Source organism: Trametes versicolor, assembly GCF_000271585.1.
Source record: "Trametes versicolor FP-101664 SS1 unplaced genomic scaffold TRAVEscaffold_2, whole genome shotgun sequence".
NCBI classification, from domain to species: domain Eukaryota; kingdom Fungi; phylum Basidiomycota; class Agaricomycetes; order Polyporales; family Polyporaceae; genus Trametes; species Trametes versicolor.
Genome location: NW_007360322.1, coordinates 148499 through 171045, shown reverse-complemented (window position 1 = coordinate 171045; position 22547 = coordinate 148499). Strand labels below are relative to the sequence as shown.

At 59.0% G+C, this 22547-nt stretch overlaps 7 protein-coding genes across 7 annotated transcripts; 1 reads left to right on the top strand and 6 right to left on the bottom strand.

Annotated features, from left to right (window-relative positions):
- Positions 1 to 2072: 2072 nt before the first annotated feature.
- Positions 2073 to 4053, bottom strand: TRAVEDRAFT_17139 (FAD/NAD-P-binding domain-containing protein; the record flags this gene model as incomplete). The annotated part of the gene is made up of 10 exons (XM_008035242.1): positions 2073 to 2528; positions 2587 to 2716; positions 2770 to 2897; positions 2950 to 3003; positions 3059 to 3128; positions 3196 to 3452; positions 3536 to 3618; positions 3677 to 3806; positions 3849 to 3998; positions 4051 to 4053. 10 exons carry the CDS (start codon positions 4051 to 4053, stop codon positions 2073 to 2075), a joined length of 1461 nt encoding a protein of 486 aa, XP_008033433.1.
- Positions 4054 to 7754: 3701 nt separating this feature from the next.
- TRAVEDRAFT_42808 (uncharacterized protein) lies at positions 7755 to 8615 on the top strand (the record flags this gene model as incomplete). The annotated part of the gene is made up of 2 exons (XM_008035509.1): positions 7755 to 8232; positions 8293 to 8615. 2 exons carry the CDS (start codon positions 7755 to 7757, stop codon positions 8613 to 8615), a joined length of 801 nt encoding a protein of 266 aa, XP_008033700.1.
- Positions 8616 to 9113: 498 nt separating this feature from the next.
- On the bottom strand, positions 9114 to 9723 carry TRAVEDRAFT_33922 (uncharacterized protein; the record flags this gene model as incomplete). The annotated part of the gene is made up of 4 exons (XM_008035432.1): positions 9114 to 9181; positions 9240 to 9380; positions 9434 to 9646; positions 9708 to 9723. 4 exons carry the CDS (start codon positions 9721 to 9723, stop codon positions 9114 to 9116), a joined length of 438 nt encoding a protein of 145 aa, XP_008033623.1.
- A 637-nt stretch (positions 9724 to 10360) lies between these two features.
- TRAVEDRAFT_42806 (uncharacterized protein) lies at positions 10361 to 10646 on the bottom strand (the record flags this gene model as incomplete). Its single annotated transcript, XM_008035508.1, has 2 exons — positions 10361 to 10428; positions 10487 to 10646. 2 exons carry the CDS (start codon positions 10644 to 10646, stop codon positions 10361 to 10363), a joined length of 228 nt encoding a protein of 75 aa, XP_008033699.1.
- A 622-nt stretch (positions 10647 to 11268) lies between these two features.
- On the bottom strand, positions 11269 to 11760 carry TRAVEDRAFT_68881 (uncharacterized protein; the record flags this gene model as incomplete). The annotated part of the gene is made up of 2 exons (XM_008035844.1): positions 11269 to 11348; positions 11407 to 11760. The coding sequence occupies one exon, from the start codon at positions 11758 to 11760 to the stop codon at positions 11446 to 11448; it is 315 nt and encodes a 104-aa protein (XP_008034035.1). The 3' UTR covers positions 11269 to 11348; positions 11407 to 11445.
- Positions 11761 to 13140: 1380 nt separating this feature from the next.
- TRAVEDRAFT_68880 (uncharacterized protein) lies at positions 13141 to 15606 on the bottom strand (the record flags this gene model as incomplete). Its single annotated transcript, XM_008035843.1, has 3 exons — positions 13141 to 13430; positions 13491 to 14132; positions 14787 to 15606. The coding sequence occupies 3 exons, from the start codon at positions 15604 to 15606 to the stop codon at positions 13141 to 13143; spliced, it is 1752 nt and encodes a 583-aa protein (XP_008034034.1).
- Positions 15607 to 18182: 2576 nt separating this feature from the next.
- On the bottom strand, positions 18183 to 19569 carry TRAVEDRAFT_26197 (uncharacterized protein). Its single transcript, XM_008035317.1, has 4 exons — positions 19238 to 19569; positions 18856 to 19174; positions 18457 to 18801; positions 18183 to 18394 (listed from the first exon to the last, which is right to left on the bottom strand). The coding sequence occupies exon 3, from the start codon at positions 18768 to 18770 to the stop codon at positions 18459 to 18461; it is 312 nt and encodes a 103-aa protein (XP_008033508.1). The 5' UTR covers positions 18771 to 18801; positions 18856 to 19174; positions 19238 to 19569; the 3' UTR covers positions 18183 to 18394; positions 18457 to 18458.
- Positions 19570 to 22547: the final 2978 nt, after the last annotated feature.

Genomic DNA, 22547 nt, shown 5'->3' with positions numbered 1-22547 from the left:
TGAGGTAAGTCGCACAACTCTTTGTCCTTCCCTGCACACCGCTCCGGCTTGCTCACACTCATTCGCACGCGACCTAGCTTTGTAGGCGTTTCGTTCAGCAAGTCGTCGTCGGGCCCTCCACCCCATCAACCTGAGGCTCTGCACCCGAAGCACATCACCTCATGGTTTCGGACTTCCTGGACTTTATTCGCCACCGCGGAGACGTGCGGGAAGTAGCACCGTGAGTCTGCCCACTTCTCTCTGGCCTGTCCAGCGCGCCATACTCATCGCCTGTGCGTCACTTTTTTTTTTTAGTAGCGGGATGCATTTTCTTTTAGAGATCGGCTTGCGACGGAACTGTAAGTTTTCTTGAGCCCTGCCGCTGTCTTAAAAAATGCTGACATTCCTCCTTGATGTCAACCTTGCGATGACCAGGCGGCGGAACGCCTCGAATATCTGAAACCGGTAGAGGAGCATGCGGCTCTCGCGGCCTCCCTTACTCGCCCGAGCGATGTCCAAAAGAGGGTCTCGCCCCCAACGCACACACGAGGATGGGACGGTGTACGGGCACCTCCTTTATCGCCGCGATACGAGCACTGGAGACCATCCGCTATGCATGACAAGTCAAGCCCACTCGCCAAGTTATGTAGATGGCCCAGTCACCCGCTTGGAGGCTGCACGACGGTGGGCTAACCGGCGGTACCTCCACCTGGACCTAACCCGATCGCCCATAAATTCGCGATCACAAATAGTACGAAACTAATAAATTGATGTACCCTTTCTCGTGTTGCATGCGTGTTTGAGGGGCGTGAGTGAGTGGGTATACTGCACGAGGTATTTCGGGTCGACGAGAAAACTCTTGCTTGAACAGCCCCCAAATGTTTGTACGGTGGGTCAATGGTCACAGCACTCACTGTACACCGCAGAATTTTTTCTCGACCTAGACTACTATTCTCAGTAATGCATCTGCGATCCCGCGGGTACCACTAGCACTTGTACCGACAGGCATCGCTCGCTCGATCTATCCCAACTTCCCGCCGCCTCCCGCGATGCATCCTGTACTCATCGCCCGCCTCGAGGCTACCAAGCGCCTCTCGGGCCCGGCGGCCAGTTTACACGCGCCGACCGCCTGGGCCGCGGCACCGACGCCCGTCCTACCCATCCCGTCCCGCCGCGACGCCTGCCTCGTGCCTTCAGGTTCTACCGCCACATCGGCTGGGGATCTGTACCCCAGATGCGCGCCGATCGACGAGAATCTACGTCCGCTCGGTCCGCGTGCTGCTGCATCGACGGCGAGGTACCACGGCCGCCTTGGGCCACGTCTGTGGCGGCGGCGCCTAGGCCCGCCAGTCCGCCTCGTTGGTGGGCGCGACGCCGGGGGCGTGGGGAGGCGTCCGGGGGTTGCTAGTCCCGGGCGGCGGGGAGACACCGTAATGGGGCGGGGCCGCGCGCTATCAGAAACGAGAGAGAAGAGTTCGAGAGATCTATGACGACCAGCACTTGTGGCGGTCTCAGTCTTCGGCGGCGTCATCGTGCTTCGTGGAGATGGACCAGGACCAGGGGTGAGTGGGGTAGATGGGCCCGTACACGATGTTTTAGTGTTCGGGGTTTGTGTCGAACCTAGGGTGGGTATCCGGGGCTGGGTATCCATAACGGCGCACACGTCCAGGGCACAAGTGGAACACAAAGGTCCACGGTACACGGTCCGAGCCTCGATTCCGGGTCGAAAGAATCGTAAGGGCGTGTGATGGGGGGATGGCAACAACAACGGCGGCGGCGTACTGTAACCTACATATGAGTGACAACGACACGGTGTATAAATATGCGGGTGGTGTTTTGGGTGATGTGGTTGTAGTGATGCAGTGAGAGAGGCGGTGGATGCATGGAGGGAGACGATGCGGGTGTGCGTGCGGAACACAAATCTAAAGTACAAGCGGCGGTCGTGGAAGGGCATGAAGGTGTAAGCACAACAGTCTACGCAGAATGGTCCCAAGAGAAGAAGGATACAAGCAGCGCCCTTCGAGAAAGAGAGGAACGAAGGAAGAGCGCACCGAGGGGGGCATCCAGAAAACGAAGCACACGACCTCGCCCCGTTACTCCCGCTTGCGCGTGCAGTCCTCCGCGACATGCACCGACAGCACCGCGTCCGACACGACCGTCCGCGACGCGCGCTCCTGCATGAGCCCCCACTGCACCCACCAGTCGTCCGCGGAGTCCTCCGGGTCGTACGCGAAGATGTTCTCGATCGCGCTCATCATCTCCTCGCTCGTCTGTCGCCCCATCCGGCCCGTCCCAGTGATCTCCTGGATCCCGCGCTCTGCGTGCTCGCGCAGGTCGCGGTCGCGCGCCTCCGCGACCCCGGGGGGCAGGGAGACTGCGAAGATGTTGCCTGTCGCGGCGCGGATGACGCGCTCGACGCGCGGCGCGCGGATCTCGGGGACTGCGTTCAGGAAGCTGCTGATCTGGTCAGGCCGGTGCAGGTGTGCAAAGAGGCGGCCGATGACGGCGCCGTCCCCGGCGCTCATGCCGACAGAGTATAGCGAGCCGACCTGTGCGCGGGTGCGTGGGTGAGGGAAGTCTAAATGAAGCGGGGCGGGTTGGACTTACGGGGATGGGGTGTGCGGACTCGCCGAGTGCGATGACGCGCCCTTCTGGATGGACCCATTCCTCGAGGTATGGTCTTTCTACCATCGGTACCAAGCTGACATCGCTAACGTGTTGCGCTAGCGCGACGAGTCTGTGATACCACGTCAGTATTGGGCGCGCGACTATGGGCTACGTGCGACGCACCGTGGATCGCGCCCCTCGAGCTTCTTGAGCATCCGCTCTTTGTCAATCATCCGCACCTGGAAATTCGTGTCGTCGCTCGGCGCGTAGATGTAGATGGTGAAGAGCAGATTGCCGGTCTTCGGTTCCTTCTAGAGTTCGAATGAACATCAAGATGCCTCAGAACCTTAATTGGCAACCTACGATGGGGAAACCGAGGGCGCCGTGCCCGGGCCCGAACCATGTGAATACCGTGCCCTATGAAATGTTTTAGTGATCGCGTGCGTATGAGAAGTGTCCGACTGGTGCTTACCGGCTTTCGTAGCTGCTTCACGAACTCCGGATCCTCTAGCTTGTCCAGAGCCGTCCCGGGAATGATCGCGCTGAACACGCGCCGCGATGTTAGCATTCACATCAAGGATCGGGGACAGCACGCGAATCTAGACGCACTTGAAGAGCTCCATGCCGCTGTGCTTCTCGACGTCCTCCTGGTCGATCGCTTTGAGGATCGTGCGCCGCGTGCAATGTGGGCCCACGTGCGATCCGTCCGCACCGACAACTACGTCCGCGGTGAGCACCTCGCCCGATTCGAGCGTCACGGTTGGTCTCTGCGGGTCCGCGTGGACGTCGACGACGTAGCAGCCAGAGCGTAGCGTTGCGCCGTGCTCTACCGCAGACTCTGCGAGAATTCGTCGGAGGTCGGTGTACTGTCCGCGAGTGGGTGGGGTTGAGGCAGGCAGGAGTCGCGATCGTTGGTGGACGTGGTGGACTGAGGATAGTGGATACGTACGTGTATGAGGAGAAAGTCTCCGCCTGTCTCTTCGAGCATCTCCTCCTCCCATTCATGCTGGCCGACGACCGAACCGGAGTCATCTGTTGATGCACATGCATGAGTACCTAGACCGTATATGGCACGAGAGGAAACACTAACTGCATCGGGCGAAGACGACGCCTCTTGACTTGACCGAGGATGCCCGCAGACGCTCCTCCATCCCCCAGCGGTAGAAGAGCTTGGTCGCATTTGGCGGTATACGACATCCTGCACCCATAGGCGTCTGCAACTAATCAGTAAACACACGTACCTCCCTGGATCGCGTACTCACTTCGCTGAACGAGGGCAAGGTGTCGAGCACGGTCACCTTGTGGCCGACTCTGCTGAGCGCGATAGCAGCGGAGAGACCGGTGATGGCACCGCCCACGATGAGGAACTCGATTTGCATGAAGTCCGGGGTGCGCTGGCCAGGTGGGAGGAACTTTGTCAACCTCGTATGTATTGCCGCGCGTAATACTATCGCGCGCACTCACCATTTCGGCTAGTTACAGATGGGTTGTGTGTACAGGTGGCTGTATGCGGAGCGTCTTGCGGGGCAATCCGGCGGGTATACGGGCGTTCGTGGGCGTGTAGGAGGGGATGGGAGAGGGAGGAGGGGGACAGGAAAGGGAGGAGCGGCGGCGGCTCGTGTTAGAGGGAATATATTCTGGAGGATGGGAGAGGGCGATCGCGGGAGCCCGATCTCATCCATCCAGAAGGCAGGCGCGGTAGATCGATCGCAGATGGAATGCTTCCTTGGACGCCGGGCCTTCTTCCTCCCTCGCCGCGTTTGGTCTGCGCCGCCCCAGAGGCCGTTCACGTCCGACTGATACGCAGCTTGCGTCGGCGACATAATGGGCTGTTCCTGTTCCTGTGTTCCTGCCCCGGCCTACACGGCGGAGAACGTCGCGCACCCCACTTGTGTACAGAGTGCGCGTTTAGCCTTCGGAGCGGGAGAGTACTAACAGAACGGTATGAAAGTCAGCGAGCCCGCTCGAACCCAGCGCAGAACATCAGAGCATTGGAATACCGTCGCTACGCTTCACCGCGATGCGATCGTCCCGCGCAACTGGACCACATCCTCCACGGAAGCATCGTGGCTTTTGGGGGACAATTGAAAGGACACGTACCGTGCTGTCTGGTTTGGGCCTAGCGCCATGGGCACAACGGCCTCTTCACCGAGCTTCGTACTCCGAAAAAGGAACACATACACCTCCCGAGTGGTCGCCGATACATTACTTATCTTTCATAGGATCAAGACCACAGAGGCCTGGGGCGTCGCGTCCAATCACCCGTCGCTACCCGAGCCAAATGATGGCCCACCATTGGCCAGCACGCCATTCCCCACGGGCCTCCCGCAAGGAGGCCAATGAGAGCGAACATCGAACGCCGCAACGAGCGGGCGTGCGCGTCGTTGAGAGGCCACAGACGGACGCAGACACGAGGCGGGTGCTTGAGCGAGGTCGCGCCGCCGCCGCATACTACTACTTATCCGCGCCACCATCAGAAGAGGGCGCCGGGCCGCTGCGTCACTGCTTACTGGTGTTCCAACACGAGGAGTGCGCCGTGCGCACAGCGTCGAGGACGATGGAGAGCGGAAATGGGATGGAGGATGGTGGTGGAGAGGAAGAGGACGGAGGTTGTGGACTTGGGGGTGTGGGTGTTTGCACAGAACGTAATCGCGATCGCGGGGTCAGTCAAAACGGCTAACGTTAACCTTCAACCTTATTAGACGCCGATATCTCCGCTTCTTCTCCGCACCCTCATCTGCGTGCGCAGCCTTTGTATGTTCGTTCTGTCTCATTGCACTGAACGACTTTTACATTCCAGCGTAACAGAGTTACAGGTTATATCTGGGTTATGTCATTCCGTGTGCGAACACGTCATGCCGCTGCACCCAAGTACGCCCGCCCTTATGGACGCTCCTTCCGCTCTCGATACAAGCTTTCTCCTCTTCGAGCGGTACATCGTCCTGGAAGACCCGACCCGGTCAGCTCTCTAGACGAGACACAGCAGGAACAGAAACAGGTAAGCACTCACATTGAGCTGGGGGCGAGTCTCTGGCCGCATACCCTAGCCAGAACGACTTGGAGCCTTACGAGGGTGTCGACCGATTGCGTCGAAAAGTACCCCCGCGTCCCATAAGCACACGCTGGCGTAAGTGGCGGTGGAGTGGCGCATGCGTGCAAGGGTAGACAGAGACGGTAGCGCGGCGCGTAACTCGTCGAGGATGTTGGCGCACATAACCGCTTCCCGCTAGCAAAGGCAGCGTGTCGAGTGATCGCGTACGTAGCGGAGCGATGCTGCGGGGTTGAGTGTCAGCGTGAGCACGCGGATGTGTGGTCGGACGGCGAGGGGGCCTTACGCGTGGTGTGTAGTTCCGGGATGTGTGGCATGCTTCCGCCCATAGTTGGGACGGGGTTCAAGAGTATGAGCATCGAAGTGAGAGGTTTGTCCGCCATACGAGAGGTATGCGGTGGGGTGGGCATGCGCTCGTCAAGGCTGATGTGTGAGGCGTCACGAACAACAGCGGGGGTGATGGAGGAAAGCTGGATGATGTTGGTGGAAGGGCTTCAGGGCTGCTTATATATATCTGTGACCCCCATGCGGGAACAGGATCCGACGCGCGTATTGTCAGGCTATTGTGCCCATACTGAATGCATTGCACGAGAGAATGAAGGTGATGTCATACGTCAATAGCACCAGCCAGTGTGCCACTCCTGAGCGGAACAAAAGCTCACATTTTTGTCAGGGCAGGACCCCCGATAATCCCTACTGAGGCCTTTTCACCTGTCCGGACCAAAATGGGGGTCCCAGCGGGGGTATGCCTTGTACAATCCGGACCAAAAAGGGCCTCCGGGGCCGGACAGGCTATATACAGTGTCCGGACCACTGGGGGGCCCCGGAGGAGGCCTTATGCGGTCGTGGTCCGGACAGATGGCGGCGGAAGCTTAGCGCTTATCAGCGCTTAGCATACAAAGTGATGTAAGTGACCGCTTTTAAACGACGACTTGCTGAAAACAAATGCCCCCGGGCGCGTTCCGCGTATCAGAGCAAAAACGGGCCCCTGGGAATTTTTTGGAAATTTATTACCATTTTCGGGGATTTTTCGAGGCTTTGTACGCTGTCCGGACCACCGGAGGGCCGTTCGGGAGGCCTTGAGCACAATCCGGACCAAAATGGTCCATGGAGGGTCGCCAAGCTGTCCGGACCAAACGGACCCAAAAGGGGTCCGCCGGGAAAAGGCCTCAGTAGGGATTATCGGGGGTCCTGTCAGGGCTCTGGGTCTCGCACCGATGCAAGCTGGCCCTGCTCTTTGTTGGACAGGCCAGTCAGGATTCGGTGTCTTTTGACATAGGGATTCAGCGCGTTTGTGGTTGTGCAAGAATGCACTGAGCGATGCCGACTCGGACACCGACATTCGTCGACGGAAAGTCGTTGACTTTCGATGGCAGATCTGGACTTTGAACCCGTAGAGCGACTGTTCGGATTTATCCGTGTATACTTGCGGTGTTTACAGTAGCATCATGATGCTGTGTTTCGTCTTGAGTGAGTCGGCCGTTGGTGGCGGTTACCAAGTAAGTAGGTTAACGTTACCCGAAATGGAATCACGGGCGTAGTTCCGGCGCTTATTGGACCTTGATTCAAACCACGTCGACTCGAGCAAGGACACAATTGCCTACGCTGAAGCTCGTGGCTGTATCTACGAGATTGTGAAGCTTCGTAACGTGTCGTCTCATCTTCCTGTAAGTGCTTCCGCTGTTTCTCATGATGACTGCGTTAGTCACCGGAATCCTAGTCAATGGCCGTTCTCGGCGTTCAGTACTCCGCCTCTTGTGCGGTCAGATCATCTCTGCGGAACGCGATTCATGCTATCGCATCGAAAGGCGCAGTGGTCAGGTATCGAACAAAGTCGACGCGCTCCGGTGCTCCCGAGCCGCGTCGCACCGAACAGTTAGCTGCGTCGCCGTCAACATCCTCACTATCCACCCCAGCAAACTCCGCGGAGAATAATGGCCGCCGCTACCGTCCAAACCACACGCCAATCTATGGACCTCCAAAAGTTTCGACACTCGATCCCACCCGTCTCACCTCGCACAATTTCCTCATCCTCAGCGATAAAGCGGCTGTGCAGGCACAAGCATACCGCCGCTCGGTCGCTGACGGGCACCGCATATACCTACCAGCGTCTGCCAGAATGCCCAACAAACGATTCCCCATGCACACCCATGGATATCTCTACTACCATCTCGCGCCCAACGCCCCCGCCCTCTCCGGGCAGGTGCGATTCCGCATCACACCGACCAACGATCCCGCGCTGTTCTCCTCCGGCGAGGACCTCCTCGGTACCGATCATTTCCCATGGAGGCTCCCGCTCATCTCATTAGCAACTCGAAAAAACTACGCAGGGCTGTTCCGCCGCCTCCGCGACGACGGGCTCCTGTCCGAGCATGTCGTGCGCGCCATCTCGAGCCTGCCGCCTGGCACCGCCCAGCTCAACGCATGCTTCTCGCGCATAGTCCACGCGCTCGGCCAGCCGTTCCTGCTCGTCTTTGGCCAGACCCGCCAGTCCTTCTACTTTATAGGCATCGACACCGTCCTGCGGGAAGACTTCGTGTCCGTGGCCAGCAAGAAGGACACTGCGACTCGCCCCATATGTGCCCCTACGGTCAGAGGTGCGCGCCATATGCATTGTTGAAGGAGCGTCGCTGCTGACCACCGTGATGTCTTTCTAGGGTCCGCGCTGTGCCGCTTTGAGAAGTCGGTGCGCCCCGAGCACGCAGGGCGCCGTGTGGTGGTCTGCCGCGTCGTCCGCATTGTAGGCCGTTTGGAGCGCACGGAGTTCTGCAACGTCCCGGAGAATCTCATGCCGCGCGAAGGAGAGTTGTTAAGACCCCCGATAATGGGCGCCGGCTCGGACTTGGGCGACGGGGAGTGGGCGTTCGACGTAGACCGCCACCTTTCGTTGGGACCAGACGCGCTCCGCAGGCCGCTCGCGGCCGGTCTCGATCTCCTGTACGACAACGAGGCGCGTGGGGGAGGGCCTGTGGGCTGGTGACGTGCATCGGTATCGCTTCGCGTGTATGGGATCATTTACTCACTTTTTTGGTTGGAAAGGCTCAGTCCTAATTTACACATGTCAGGAAGAGGACGAGTAGCCATCGCGCGACCTCCACACACGAAGGCGAGGTGTTTGAGACTTCGCCGACGTAGCTTCAAGGTTAAGCTACGTTCACAGCACGCGCACATGATCGCGTGCTACCTCTCTACCTACTGCAGACGTCGTCGCCGCGCGAGCCCGATGCAAGGCGACGGAGCACGCGTACGTCGTTCAGTGGGAGATAGAGCGTCCTTCAACGCTGAGATCGTGCTGGTCTCCATCATCGTCCATTCGTCTGGAGCTCGTGCACTCGACAATTGTAAGCAAATCGACGTCGATCGATACTGGTACACTGCGTAAAAGCTACTGCTGTTGACGACTCTCACTAGATGATCCTACATTATGATACAAGAGTCCGCGGTCCAAGATGAGATGGGAACGACACGTAGCACGCGCTCAGAAGCCGCCGTGCTGCTGGAGGTACTCCTCAGCGTGCAGCTTGGCCTCGTCCGACACGCGTGGGTCTAGCGACAGCCTCGTCAGTATCTGAAGAACATCCCACAACAACCGAATTAAACGTACTGTTAAGCGCGGCCTTGTAGCCCGCGTTGACGCGCATCTGGTGCTCATCCTCCGTCACGCCCTCGGGGCGCTCGAACTGGTAACCATCCGCACTAAGGATCTCGCGTGCGTGCTCCTTGGCCTCGTCACTCGCCCTCGGGTCTGCGCTCTTGTCAGCCATCGCCGTCTCAAGAAGAAGGGAAGAGGAGACTCACTGTGCAGCGTGGCCTTGTACCCGCCCAAGACGCGGTTAGTCTCGTGGCCGGCCTCGTCGGTGCTGCCGACGGGGTAGCTGCCGCCGGGGGCGCGCGAGGTCGTCTCGACAGAGGTACCCATGGTCTCGAGGCGCTCCTGTGCGCGCTCCTTAGCCTCCTCGGAGACGTTGGGGTTGTGGATCGCGGCCTTGAGACCAGCGGCGACGCGCTTCTCTGTGGGGGCGGGACGTGTCAGTGGCTGCGTCACGTGGGCGTGTCGAGGGAGTTCACTGACCGTCGTGTCCGGACATGTTGATAGAGTGTGGGGGTAGGGGTGGTTGGGTGAAGTGTGGTGTGTTGTTGTGAGAGGTGTGTGTAGACGTTGGAAGTCGGTTGGGAGAAGGATGCAGGATTGCGGTCGCCTTTATACTCCGAGGCAGGCGTTGTGACGTCAGGCGCGGAGGCGAGATGACCCCAACCTCCAGCCCGCCCCACCTCCGCTGCGCCCACAAACCACCAAACGCCACAAAGGACGCTCCTCAATTAATGGGGCTTGCATCACCGTTTATTCAGGCGAGGTGTCTCAGCCTTGGCGACGTCGTAGGGGGTGTGGAAAATGTAGTCGGGGTGACGCGAAGCACCACTTTTTCGTGATTCGCGCGGTGACCTTCGACAACGGGCGGGGATGCCTTCTCCAGGCGTACGTTATGGCCCCACAACGCCTAGATCATGATGCGTGCGCGTCATAGGGGCTATTCAATCGACTTCAGTGGCGAAGACGCGGGTAGAACGGAGACCGACTGGAGGTGAAGTTCAACGTTCAGGTTCCAATGCGCTACTCATGTTCCAGAGCGATTCGAAATGCGAAATGGCTGGCTAGAGGGAGCTTGTGCTGATGATACAGATCGTCGAGGGCCGGTGGCCTTGTTCTACAGTACGTCGCCGTCATCATCGTACGTTATGCTCCTTCAAGTACTCCTTCGCGTGCTGTTTCGCCTCCTCGGACACGCGCGGGTCTAGATCACACATAGACGTCACGGACAGCCGTCATGAACACTGGATGATCGCACTCACTGTGCAAAGCCGCCTTGTATCCAGCGATGACGCGTTTCTCGTGCTCCGCCGCGGCGGCGCCTTCAGCTGCGTCGAATTGGACACCTGCCGCCTCGAGGATCTCGCGAGCGTGCTTCTTCGCGTCCTCGCTCGTCCGCGAGCCTGTTGCTTTGGTTAACATTCTGGTTAAACGAAGCATATGCAGAAGAGGTCGCACTGTTTAGAGCGGCTTTGTATCCTCCCAGAACGTGGTTCTTATGATGAGTGGACTCCTCTAGGCGCTCCGAGGCGTGCTCTTTGGCCGCCTGGGAAGTGTTCGGGGTTGGAGAGGGTGGCCTTCAAGCCCCCTACAACGCGGTTCTCTACGTGCGTATAAGCGTATGGTCGTGTACTGAGAGATGGCGTACTGAGACATACCGTTTGATTGTCCATTTGGATCAGTAGCGTATGCTCGCAGCGGGCTTCGCGCGGAAGGGCGAACGGTGGAGAGCGCGTATAAGATGCGGGAGTTTAACATGGTGGTTGTGTGAGGGTTAGCTAGCTATAGCTCGCCAGATCTATGTGCGCCCGACTTGTGGATACCTCCCGGGAGACTGCATTGGGCTCGGTGACGTCACGAGCAAGGGGTGCATACTTTGCTCGAATAGTGCCGAAATGAAGTAAGGAGGCCAGCTGCGCATGCTGGCGAAACTAAGCAAGAAGTCTAGATCGAGGACAGCGACACCCGGTGTTGCTTCGGCGTTGAGAATTGGCGGCATAGCGTGCGGAGGACTGAGATATGCCGCTAGTTGCGTGATGTTGTAGAAGGGCTCCGGAGACAGTGCCGGCACTCAATATACTGGGTACAGGCTGGTGTACAACGCATCGCTCATGCGAGGGTATACTGGGAGGACAAACCGTCGTGAACACCTCTTACGGCCAGCTTCTACAACCCGACTTACCAGGGTATCCGTACGAGGACATGGATCACGAACGCATGGTCAATCCCGCCCCTCTAAGCCCTGCACAACGTCCTCTAGCTTCTCTCGCACATCGTCCACCCGCGCGCCCTGCTTGTCTACAGCATCTGTGTGCAGCAGCTTCAGTGCCGCGCGGGCCTCGCGCGAGAACTCCAGCGAGCGCTGCACGCTCTGCTCCACTGCAGGGTCGTCTTTTTCCGTTCTCGACGAGGTAGACGGAGGGAGGAGCGTTGCAAAGTCGAGATCGGAGGCTCGGAGCAGGGCGAGGTCGTGCAAGGTCGAGCTCAGCGGGAGTGGGTGGACGGCTTTGGGCGGGAGTTTCGCAGGCGTCGACATAGCGATATAGAAAGTGTGCTGCAGAACTAGAGTTAAACGATGAAGCGATCGAGGTATGAGCGAGACTTCGTCAGTTGAGTGGTCGTGGTCAAGACGGAGGGTCCGCACAGGTGTCTGAACGCTCTTCCAGCCGTGGGCGCCTCCTCACTTGCTCCTCGAAGTCAACTCTCCGATCGCCTGAGCTCGGCGCCTGAACATACCAAGAACAGCTCAGACGCCGCTCCGTGTGTCTGAAAAATATGGAATGCTGTGGTTGAGGGGCACTGTTTCTATCGTACAGGACGTCGGTAACCGACGACATAAGTGTACTGGATAATATTCCTGAGCTAGAGAAGGAGTGAACCCGATCTGCACAAACGGGCCGTACGAAGCGTCTGCACTCCGTGTTTGCTAATTAATGATTAAATAAAATCGCATTGTTATGGCGGTCTATTAAGCTAGCATAGCTGAGCCTCGAGGTGTGCGGTAGCCTTGAGGTTGCACCACGGTAGCCTTGAGGTGCGCCACGCGTAGCCTTGAGGTGCACTACGCCTAGCCTTGAGGTGCATCACGCATGGCCAAGCCTTTGTACGACCATAAGGCGCTGAAGCCGGGGATGGCTGTCCCGCCGACGCGGCCTGGAAAACGTTCACGGTTAACGACGCTGGCAGATGTTGCGAAAATCAAGGACGGCTTACCCGGATGAAGGCTTTGTCAATGGGTGCCGTCACGCGGGCGCGGGTGGGGCGGGGTAAGATTTAAGGTAAGATTTGAGTTGAGAGGTTTGTCTGTCATACGACTCGCGGTGCGAGAGAGCGGTTGGCGCGGGGGTGGTGGGGTGCCCATTGGGGATGCTGGCGGTTGTGCGAGTAGAGTGTGCTGGGGGGCAGGCTGTTGGTGTTGATGTTGACCACATCCTCCGCACGGGGTACTTATACTACTCGACAGCGGGGACGCTTTGACCCGTGGACGCGCGCGTGTTACTGAGGCGTGTGGCCGCTGCGTAACCGCGGCGTTGTCTGATATATGCGTACGAGGCGTGGCCGAGCGGCGTGCATGCAGTTGGAACATGAATCGGATTGCGCAGTGGCCATGTTCAAGTTTGGGCACCGCCGCCAGAGCGAAGGACAATAACGAGTGGTGGGGGCGTAGGGCACTCATGATGTGTGCGATGTAGCGCGGCACAAGAGTCTTGGTGATCGCTGAGGTACGGATTATCAGCATGACCCGCTATAACAATTACAATAGCAGTCACCTAGAACGACGGTTTGCACGTATGACTCTGCCAGCTGCAGAACGAGCCGCTCCGATCGCTGGGCAACCTGGCCCATGCGGATTAGCTTTTCTAGTCAACCACCATGAAGAGAAGAACACATACACTCACAGCAGCACAGATACGTGTTACCAGCCCACAGGCCCTCCCGCGCGCAGCTCGTTGTCGTACAGGAGGCTGAGGCCCGCTGCGAGCTGAGTGCTACGGTGGCCTACGTCGAATGCCCACTCCGGGCCTTCCAAGTCGCCGAGAGAATTCGTGCGTAACAGCTCGCCTTCCCGCGGAATGGAACTTTGTGGGACCGCGCGGAACCCGGTAAGCCTCATAGGCTTCACGATGCGTATGACGCGGCAGACGACCACGCGGCGCCCAGCGTGCTCGGGGCGCGTCGACTTCTCGAAGCAGCAGAGCGCAGACCCTAGGAAGATGTTGTGGCAATCAGAAACAGAACTTCGGACACAATACGTGTCGCTCGCACCTGTGATGGTGGGTCTTCTTTCTGTACTCCTCAGATCACGAGCTATTGCCACGGGCGGGAAGAATACATGCAGGACGGTGTCTGCACCTATGAAGTAGAAGGGCTGGGTGGACAGGCCAAAGGTGAGGAGGAACGGCTGGCCAAAGGCGTGGACGATGCGTGTGGAGCCGATGTTGATCCTCCTGGCCTCGGGGGATAGGCTGGACGCGATTCGTGAGAGGTGTTCTGACACGAGGCCGTCCTCGACCAGGCGCTGCAACATCGCCGTGTAGAGGTTCCTGAATGGTAGAAAGATGACCGGGATCCTCCATGGAAGGTAGTCGGCGCGGAGGAGGTCCTCGCCAGAGGAGAACAGTGCGGGATCGTTGATCCCTGTAACGCGGAAGCGCACCTGTCCGGAAAGTGCCGGGGCATTTGGCGCGATGTGATAGTAGAGGTATCCACGGGAGTGAGAAGGAAAAAAGAAGTTATGCATGCCGGTGGGAAGTAGGAATGTGACGAACCGCCAATGCTCGCTGCCTGGTCCAGGAACCAAGGGGCGGTATGCTCGCGCTCTAGCAGCCATTAGACCGCTGAGAACGAGAAAGTTGTCCGAGGTGAGCCGGGTGTGATTTAGCGTAGACATCGTTGGAGGTTGAGAGGCTGGCGAGCGATTTAGCATCGATTTGCGCCGGCGGGGACCGGTGGAGTCTGGTAAGGCCGCGGCGGGAGGCGACGGCGTTGGTGGGGTGTCGGAGCGCGTCGACTCTGTACGACGCCTGATTACAACATTCTTCAACGCGGAAGCACGAGCTGTGTGTCGGAGAGCGGAAACTGCACACGAAACGGGGTGCTGAACGAGTCGGACGATCATCGCTGGCAGTGAGCGGTCGGGTGGCTGATATTATACTTAGTAAGAAATGCGCATACGGGATAATTGAAATGACATTTCACCTTGAAGCTCAGTAGCACTCAGTATTTCAGCTTAAAATCGCAGTAGTTGAGTGCGGGCTGAGAGCTGGGATGGTGTCCTCGCTCCGAGGCTCGAAGCGTGTACGTGGTTCGAAACCAGGTAGAGTAAGCGCCCGAGCCGGACGCTCGCGCACTGCTCGCGCTTTCTGGGCACTAGCAACGTTCCGAGTCTCCTCGCCACTGCAACCACTCACACTTGCCTACACCAAACACGATATCTCGGAAAATATCCACAATATGTCAACGAGCCTTTTGGGCCTTCCGACCCATTCGAGCCAAGCCCACGAGTACTACCGTTGGTAGAGGAGCCTGCCATACATTCGCAGAAACGTGTACACGTATCACCAGCCCACAGCCCCCGCGCGCGCGCCTCGTTGTCGTACAGGAGAGCGAGGCCCGCTGCAAACTGGTAGCGGGATGTGTCCGGACCCAAGGAAAGGCAGCGGTCCACGTCGAATGACCACTCTCTATCCCGCTCCGACTTCGCCGCAAGAACTGCACTTAGCAGCTCTCCCTCGCGCGGCATGAGACTATCCGCGATGTTGCACAACGCGGTGCGCTCCATCGGCTCTACGATGCGCACAACACGATAGACCACGATACGGCGCCCCGTGTGCTCGGGGCGCGCCGACTTCTCGAAGCGGCAGAGCGCGGACCCTAGGAAGACGTCGAGGCAGTCAGAAGCAGTGCTCTGAACATAATGCGCAGGGGTCGCACCTCTGATCGTGGGTGCGCACAAACTCCTGTGGCCATTCGAGATCATGGTCACATGCATGGAGTTTGCCCGCAAGACGGTGTCTGCGCCGATGAAGTTGAAGGGCTGGGTGGTCACACCAAATCGCAGGAGGAATGGCTGGCCGAGCGCGTGGGATATGCGCGAGGAGCGGGCGTTGACCTGGGTTGTGCCGGGCGGTAGGCTCGAGATGGCGCGCAAGACATGCTCGGACAGGAGCCCGTCGTCGAGCATGCGGCGGAACAGCGCTTTGTAGCGTTTGCGGTGTACCAAAGAGGTAACTGGGATCCTCCATGGGAGATGGTCGGTACGGAGGAGGTCCTCCCCAGAGGAGGCCAGCGCGGGGTCGCTGGAACCTGTGATGCGGAGGCGCACCTGTCCGGAAAGGGCTGGCACATTGGGCGCGAGGTGATAGTAAAGAAATCCGCGCATGTTCGGGGGGAATACTCAGAGGTTGTCCATGCCCGCGGGGTGTAGTGATGCGCGGAACAGCTGCGGCTCCTCGTCTGGCCGCCCTTCAAAGTCCGAGGAATGGTACATTAGAGGCGGAGCAATCGTTTGATTGCTGATGATGAGAAAATCACGCGAGGTGAGACGGGTGTGATCGAGCGTGGAAATTTTGGGAGGTCCAGGGCTCGGTGTGCGATTTCGATGACGGCGACGACCGGATTCCACGGAGTTTGGTGGGGTGGAAAGTGGTGTTGTCGACGCATCTGACTGTTCGGTACGGCGCAGCTGAGGAGCGCTGGGACGTGTCGACTTGTTTCGACGCGCGATTACTATGCTTTGGAAGGAGGATGGGTACCACATGTGTCGAAGAACAGAGACCGTGCCTGGGACGGCGCGCTGAACGAGGACGAGCATCATGCTAGTACTTAAAGACTGTAGAGAAGTGTTAGCGCCACTGACGTGGTCTTCAAAATGATTACAGAGCGCATATGGAGGAGGCGTGTTACGTCGAATTTAGAAATTATTATGTTTGAGATAGTTAGGAATAGCAATGTTCAAGTGTTTGGGGTTGTGTCCCGAAGTTGACGTCGTGGTAGGAACGAAGGTTGAGTAGGCGCCGACACAACGCTCCCCCATACAGAAGACCGAGTGAGTGAGTGAGTGAGGTTTGTCCGGATCGTCCTTACCCGTTTTAGACAACGTTTTACTAACCCCCATGACCTCAAGACCAAACACGACGTTGCAACGCAAGCATAGCATGGAGAGAAATCATAGATTAAAACACTCGTAGTCGTGCTACAAATCCGCGATGTTATGGCCTGCAGTTGGCAGCACCCCAACACGTTGAGCGTATTTCGGTCTCGGCATCGCCGTTGCAGCGGAGTCGTACTCCACATCACTGCTGGGCTTACCCACTATTTCCGTTCCAAACGATGGAGGGTTCTGATCAATACGAGGAACAAACCGGCCATTCTCTCCCAGTCTGAGTGCGTCTTTTCTTCACCCCCGCTCGCCGGTAGAGGCACGCATAGGAACCTATGTCATTCCGTCTCTCAGTATATCCGCGGGCTGCTGCCGCGCATAGATGAGGTCGACTACCTTTCGTCAGTTACGCTGTCCGCATACGTGCAGGTAACAGGCAGGAAACTCGCCCGTGGGCGTATTGGCCCAATTAACGTCGTGGTAGGAACGAAGTTCGGGTAGGCGCCCGGACTCTCCCATGGGAAGACCGGATCGTTATCACCCAGGCAATGTTCTACTCACCGACAATCGGCTCAGGACTTAACACGACGTCGCAACGCAAACACAACGCAGAGAGAAATCATCAATTAAAATCATTTATGGGCGTACTACGGATCCGCAATTTTACGGCGGTCGGCACTCTGGGGTGTATCGCGGTGTCGGCGTCGTCTACCTCTGCTTCAGCGGAGTCGTGCAGCGCGTCAATGCCCGGCTTGACTACGACCCAGTTCTAAACGGGGGACGGCGCGGATCAGGACACGGAACAGACCATGCGGAGGCGGAGGCGAGGAAGACGTACCCACAGATGAGCCCACCGCGCGGGCACCGATGTCATGCCGTCCCGCAGCGGGCCGCATCACAGACTTCAAACCTACGTCATTCCGTCCCTCAGCATGTCCGGCGGCGGCATTCCGTGTGGATGAGGTCGACTACACCGAGCCTTCTTCAGTTACATCGTCCGCAGAAGCGCGGGGAAGGAGACGCACCCGTGTGCGTAGCGGCCGCGGCGCTGCGCGTATGATGCTGGGCACCGCGCGTCTTTTGGACATCGCTCGGGTCGGTGTGACGGAGTGCAGGACGCGTGCGCGGGTTGCGCCGGCGCTGTGTCCAGATTGTTGCGTCGCTGTGTGCAGGTTGGTGCGCCGGGTCTGTGGGAGGAGCAGAGCGTGTAGGCGAGTGTCTTGGGGTGGGGCGTGCGCTGGGGTTGCGTGGCCCTCGCGTTGTTGCGTGATTGGGTCTGTGGGAGGGTACGGGTGTTAGCGAGGGGAGTGGGCGGGGGTGGGAGGGAGGGGGCGTACACGACTGTCCTGAGGTGACCGTACGACTGTCCTGAGGTGGGCGTGAACCTCAGCTCTGCACGAGGTTGTCAGCGGGGACGAGTGGGACGCGCGGTTTTAGGCGACGTACCGATCCGCGCTGTAGAAGATCCGCCAATCGATACGCGATGTCGCGCAGCGCTGTACCACACACGATTCCCGTCAGCCGTCAGTCAGACGTGCGGAGACGGAGGAGAGATGAGGGAGGACGTACGTGCTCAACCGGCGCGGCCGCTGGCCGGGCTAGATCCGGCCTAAGACGTTCCTGGCAGGAGCCTGGAGCGGCTGTGAGTGGCGCGGCAAGTTTGTGGTACGGCAGCGGTACGTACTTTCTTGGCTGGTAGACTGGGGTAGAGTTGGTTGAGAGGTTTATCTGTCCGACGGGCGTGTCGTGGGCGGCGATGTCGGGGCGGTCGAGTCCCCATGTCGGTCTGAGAGGTTGGGGAGCTTGGAGTCGGAGTGGGGATGGGCGAGTGGTGAGGGGATACAGTGGGAGGGGAGCGGGTGAGGCTGTCTCTGCGGGCAGCGGTAGGGTATTTATACGGTTGCGGGGGCGACGCTTGGGCTATGGGGGGGCTGACGCGTCGGCGGAGACGGGCGGAATGGAGGCCCCTTTGACCAGGAGGGTGTAGGGTGCGTGTGCTGTGGCCGGTGCTTTGTCGTGTCAAGGGGCGAGCGGGGTGGACGCGGCATACATAGCATTTTGCGGGGACCTAAAGAAGACTGTGGTTAGCTGTTAGTGGCCACGGTTCGATACCCAGAAAAGAGTGCTTACTACTAGACGGCGCGGTCGTATTGACTCTCATCTGCCGGAGCGTTGACAGAGCTCCGACGTACGCCAGTGAGCCTGTATCGACCAAAGCCCACGTAGGGGCCAGCCAACGTCTCGACGGCCGGGCGTTCAGGTTGGAGACAATAGTGCCGAGTGGCGCGCCCCTGTGACGGCGCGACCGTAGCCTGACGAACGGGCCAAATTCGCGTCCACAAAGCGGCCGGGCCTGTGCGTGCTGTCAGGCTGCGGCACTCTGCTTCGATCTGTGTGGGGTACGCGATGGCCGGGTCTATGCAGGCGATTTCAGGGCCGTACATGGTGTCGACGGGCCGCGGTTTCGTGTCTTAGCTGTGCAAGATATGTGAGACGGGGCAGTTGACGGGGGGAAAGAATACGACGTACAAATCGATATGGCGCTGCGGGAAGAGTGGGGACGACCGCGTGTGGACCTGGGCGGTACACCGCGCGAAGACCAAAGATGGGTAGGGCGCTGCGCGCAGGGATCTCTACAGGCACGGTCGACAATGACGGCTACTGTCCATGATCCGCGTGTATGGCATAGTATGGAGCGAGCGGCCACAGTTTTTAGGGCTTTGTGGGGTTGAATAACCGTCGGCGAGTGTGCGCCGGCGCCGGGCGATCGGCCGGTAGGGCGACGCAAAAGAGCTGGTAGCGCACAAAGAGGCCCGCGAGAGGTACCGGAGACAATGCGGCGCCGTCTCTGCAGTATAAGAAGGCCCGTCAGCACGCGAGGTGGCTCTCCATCTTCTCTCTACTCACTCACCTTCCACCGACTCCCGCGCCACTCACGAACCAACCCATCGACAAACTCGACTCATCGCGGACATGCCGCTCGATGACCCTCGGCCCACACGGACCCCCACACATCCCGCCCGTCGGACAGATAAACCTCTCAACTTTTACTACGCCCCTACCGGTCACCCAGCCGCAGCCTCTATCCCTGGGAACCCGCCGCGCCTTCGCACACATATGCCGCCAGCTTACGGGCCCAGGCTTCCAGCGGTGGTGTCTAGCTATGGTGACGGTGGTGGTCCGGGACGTCCCGCGCTGTCAGAGGCGCACACTGCGAAGGGCGAGGAGCGTTCTGGGACTCCGTCATGCGTGGGCCAGACGGCGCTATGCACTTGGGTGAGTGCTTCTCTGCTGTGCACGCAGGTTGAGCGGGGTGTTGACGGGGTTTGCGCAAACAGGGTCTGTCGATACCCGGGTGGAGGGGGTGTACACCGCGGCGGCCGTGGAGCGTTACGTAGGCAGGAGAAAACTTGGTGTCGGGGAGGCGGGCTTTCCGTATGCGAGTTGACGCAAAGATTGTCAATACGGGCGACTATGCGTACATACGTCGAGAAGTAAGTGCGCTATACGGCTGAATGTGGGCGGTGGCTGACCTCGGTTTTTGGCGCGACAGGCGCAGTTTAGGAGCGACGGTCGTGGCGGCGGTGACGTAGACGAGGAGATGAATATCGACTACCTCAATTGCGGGTTAGGTATGGGCGAGAGCTGTCGCATGCCCGGAGCGGCTGTAGCCTATTGGGTCGTGGAAGGTGCAGATAGGACGTGGGAGCGCATAGCAGGGACCAGTCGAACTACCCCGTAACACGCTCGTTTCGTCCGCTTCATCTACGCTGGACGGACGCTGAATGGGGCGATTCATAGGCTCCTAGCCCACTGTAGTCCGTAGTTGCCATAAAATTGCAGCTTACCTTCTCGATATCTTCGTTGGACGAGTGCCGCGAGAGGCGCGGGTTTAGAAGAGACGCAGGTGAACGCGTTTTCGAGATCGTAAACGGGAGCTAGTCAGAGTGGAACGTTGAAAGTCCAATGAGTACGAGCGCATACACTCTTCTTACGTAGCATCGGACGATAATATTTGGTCCTGTGTACGGCGCAAAGTGGTGGAGTCCAAGAGAGCGGGCGCAAGGGCGTGCAGAGAGCCTAGTGCGGGCTAGGTAAGGGCGGAGTCGAGTGCGCTTGGGTGACGGTTAGCCAGTATCAGACTATTGGAGCGAGCCGAGGTGAGGGTAGACGGTACAGGGCGAGAGCAACGTGCGAGTCGTCGTCTTGCTAGTGAAGAGAGAGCAGAGGCCGAGAAGATCGGAGACGGCCCACGCTAGGCGCCAATGACGCGTCCCGTCACACTCCGTCACTCGCCTCTTCTCTCCTCCGTCTGCTCGCGACGGTCTCTAGCTCGCGCATTTCGCCCCGCACGCGCTCGCGCGTTGACCGTACTCGCGCTCGAGTGCTGTGCAGACGACACGTGTGCAGCCGTCGTCACTCTGACCGCAGGGTTCTCTCGGACGTCGTCATCAGTCCGCCAGCCTTGCGAGTCCCGCCGCGCCCCCCACTCGCGCACGCCGTCTCCCACTCCGCTGCAACGCCTGGAGAAATATGGCGATCCGCTCGTTTCTAGTTCTAGCGTATGGCAAGTCTCCGCACCGTGCGAATCTGACCGCCGCGACGCACTCGATCAATCCATGCACGCGCTCACGAATACCCTCTCCGGTCCCCTAGTGCGCAGGAAAGCATGCAAACTCCGGGAAACAGAAATATCAACAACCTCTCTACGAAGTGGCTCGAGCTCTTCGGCGATATTCTTTGCTCTGTGGCTTCATGATCACCTCTGCCTCGATCTTCGCTCGGTCTTGTTCTCTATCCGTATAATCCTTGTTCGCTCACTCCGAACATGGCAGCACCTGCAACCTACCCGGGACAGAGTATATGCGCTGATTTCGAAAGTACACTTGCTTGCCATCGCCGTCATATCCGCCCCTTCCTCTCTTTCTCTCCCCTACTCTGACGCCCTCCGTCGCGGTCACTATCATCCAGTGTACGCATCTGCTTGCCCTGCTCTGCGCAACGTGCCTGCTCTTCGCGATCACACATAGCTGATTATCGTCGCTCTCGGGCTTGATGTTGCTCTGTTTCTGCCCCCGCCAACTCGACCCACGGAGTATAGTCACTCACACTCCCGATTGGAAGCGATATACCTGGATTCCTGGGCGTGCTTGGATTACTGGATCCGCGGGGTGAACGCTCGTCGGCGACCAGAGCAGGTTCGGAGACGCTCAGAGTATGACTGGGCTCGCGAAGCACTCGCACTAGCAGCTGTTCCAAGCAATTTCGGTTCTTGGATGTACGGCTGGCGTGCTGTACGCACGATCGCTCCGTGACGCAGTGCTTCTCGCCATGGTGCGGACGAAACTCTGCAGATCCATCGCGTGGGGCGCTCGTCCTGCCAGCCTGCGAACCGCGAGAACCGGAGAATCCGAACGGACGCGCCGTGCGAATCCTGGTCATCGCCCTCTCCCGCCCCCTCGTGCGCAGGAAGCGCATGCAAACGCTGGGAATAGGATATAGGAACAAGCATCTCGGCTTCTTCGGCGACATACTTCTATGCTCTGCGGGCTTCACCTCTGCCTCGATCTTCGCTCGATCTCATTCTCTATCCGTCCAATGCTTGTTTACTCGCAGGGTCCGAACATGGCAGCACCCACAGCCTAGTCGGGGATGGGGTATATGCCCCGCCTCCGAAAATACGCCTGCTTGCCATCGCCGTCGATATCCCTTCCTCCCCTCCCCTGCCCAAGTGTGGTGCCCTCCGTCGCGATCACTATCGCCTACGGCCACAACGCTCACCCGTCGCAAGTGTACGCACCTCTTGTGCTGCTCTGCGCAAGGTGCCTGCGCTACTTTCCGTCGCGCTCAGCTGGGTGCCGTGTCGCTCGGGTCTGACGGCTACGCTCTGCTTCTGCGCGCGCCGGTTCGCCTCGTGGAGTGCAGTCTCTCGCACGCTCTGTCGGATGCGGTACGACTGGATTTCGGGGTGCGGCAAGTAGAGCACGCTCGGAGGCGTTCTGATGTAGCTGGGCTCGCCGAGTATCCGCGCGAACAGCTCTTCCGAGCGGTTCCGCGTTTGGGACATACCGTTGGCGTGCTGTCTCGGTTCACGATTTGTGCCGTAGTGTTTCTCGCCATGGTGCGGACAACACTGCAGATCTAATCTATCGCATGGGGCGCTCGTCCTGCCTGCGAACCGCGAGGACTGGAGAACTCAAAGTGGCTGCGGTTGCGTTGGA

Coding starts and splice junctions, on each gene's coding strand:
- TRAVEDRAFT_26197 (XM_008035317.1), bottom strand. CDS start 18,770: ATGTACGGCCCTGAAATCGCCTGCATAGACCCGGCCATCGCGTACCCC.